Raw genomic sequence first — 2,044 nt, forward strand, 5'->3', positions numbered from 1 at the left:
CGGCTGCCTCGCGGCCCCCAGCCTCCCCCCGGGAAGCACAGACGCCCCGTGGGGGGGGACGCTCCCATGAGACACCACCCGCAGCGAAGGCAGGCCCGCTCTCTCGCCCGCCTCACCGGCCCCAGGCAGCTGATCAGAGGGGGAGACTGGTACAACGGATGGGGCCGGAACGGGATTTTGTGTTTTTGCATCTGTGGTCTAAGTCCAAAAATCAGAAGGCATTTCTTCCGCTTCCCAAGGAGGCTTTGCAGACTCAAAGCTGTCGCTCACAGACTTCGGGGTGTGTTGGTTTGGTTTCTCCCCTCAGGGCTCAGCAGTACACAGGAACAGAGTCACGGGAAACCCTCTGACACCAGCAGAGCTGTCACCAGAGCCCTCGAGGCTGCCTGCTCAGCTCCAGGAGAGGAAGCAGGCTCTCTGGGGAGGCAAACTCTTCCTGCACCATTTGGCTGCCCCTGGAGAACAGCCACACTGCTGACACAAGAATGCCTTGGCAGGACTATTTCCAAACACCAGGAAGCCAAAGGCTTTGAGGACCAGTGCTTGGGATGTGATTTATTTTACCCATCTCCCATGGGGGACAGCTCTCTCCCTCTTGTTCTGCTTGCCAGAGGCACGGGAGACAGAACAGTCTTGAGCTTTTCCTGCTCTCTCATGTCCTTCCAGGGGAACATCTGTCTTGCAACCACTGTCAGTGTTGGGATCTTGGCACTGGCAGACCAGCCTGTCTCTGCCATAAAGCATTTACCACAAAAACGAATTCTTCGGGACTCAGTAACATGATCCCAACCCCTGAGGGGGGCAAGAATCTGAACCAAACCAGGACGGGCTGGTTGGAGGGAGGTTTCGAAGCACAGATCTGGGATAGCAGTCACACATTCCAGACAGAGATTAGGGCTGCATGAGCTTTGCTGCAGCTCAACGAGCCAAACATTACAAACTCTACTCACCTTACCCAACAAGCCTTCCTCTCTTATTGCCTCCAGTCCATCTTCTGGGGCAACTCCTGAGCAAATACCAATTCACATGGCATACAAGGGGCCAGAGCAAGTGTCAGAGGCCTTGGGGAGGATGGGATGCACAAAAGGATAATTCATTGATTGCTGTGGGTAGCTGTCAACTTTCTAACACCGCACAGCCCTGAATGAGAAGGGCTGCAGGAAGCTTAAGGCAGATAAAGCTTCTGGGCTCGATCCTTCTCCTCTTAACCTGAACTTGTGGTATGAACAACAGCGATCCCGAGAACCCAGACAACTGTCAGGCTCAAAGAGCTGCTGGGTTGCTGCCTTCTGCTGTCCCTCGCTCTCCCAGGCACGTTCTCCAACGGCCGAGACCTTCTTCCACGCACCCGCCAGCTGCTGTGGCACGCTCAGCCGAGCCGCGGCGCTGCCAGCACGGTCCTCGCGCTCATTCTCGCAGGCACACTCAGCTTCCGGGTGGAACAGTCACCCGACGTCGGTTTTCCTGCAGCCACCGGGAGAAAGAGGACAGTCACGCTCTCAGTGGGGCAGAGGGACTAAGGATTTTCCAAAGGGAAAACCAAGCAGAGGGCACATAAGGACTAGTCTGAGCCTCAGCGTGCAGGCTGTGAGCGAGCACTGGGCACGAGCAGCAGACGGCTGTTACTTGCTGCAGGAATGACATCCCCCTCAATGCCACATTCCCACTCACCCTCCTGCTCTGTTATGGCTCTAGCCAGCTCTGCTCGCCCTGCCCCGGGGCTTGGAGCCTTTGGAGGTTTTGAGTCACAGTTTGCAGAGCTTTTCCTGAGGATAAAAAACAAAAGTCAGTGTTAGCAATAGGACAGCACTGTCCTCCTGTACTGGTGAGGCTGCACCTCAAATTCTGGCTTCAGTTTTGGGCCCCTCACTACAAGACAGACACTGAGGGGCTGGAGCATGTCCCGAGAAGGGAACGGAGCTGGGGAAGGGTCTGGAGCACAAGTCCTGTGAGGAGCGGCTGAGGGAGCTGGGGGGGTTCAGCCTGGAGAAGAGGAGGCTCCGAGGAGACCTGATAGCTCTTTACAACTGCCTGAAGGGAGGGG

The 2,044-nt window shown here is 56.4% G+C and overlaps 1 protein-coding gene across 1 annotated transcript in view; it reads right to left on the bottom strand.

The window, feature by feature from the left end:
* Positions 1–1,683: 1,683 nt before the first annotated feature.
* Positions 1,684–2,044, bottom strand: part of LOC104513024 (ankyrin repeat and SAM domain-containing protein 3-like) — a gene marked incomplete at its 5' end in the record, with an annotated part of 7,068 nt that continues 6,707 nt past the window's right edge. The window contains one exon of the mRNA XM_010156241.1: positions 1,684–1,766. Coding sequence (XP_010154543.1) covers positions 1,684–1,766 — 83 coding nt within the window. The remainder of the gene's footprint in view (positions 1,767–2,044) is intronic.

This window comes from Eurypyga helias, unplaced genomic scaffold (assembly GCF_000690775.1).
Source record: "Eurypyga helias isolate BGI_N326 unplaced genomic scaffold, ASM69077v1 scaffold21867, whole genome shotgun sequence".
Taxonomy (NCBI): Eukaryota; Metazoa; Chordata; class Aves; order Eurypygiformes; family Eurypygidae; genus Eurypyga; species Eurypyga helias.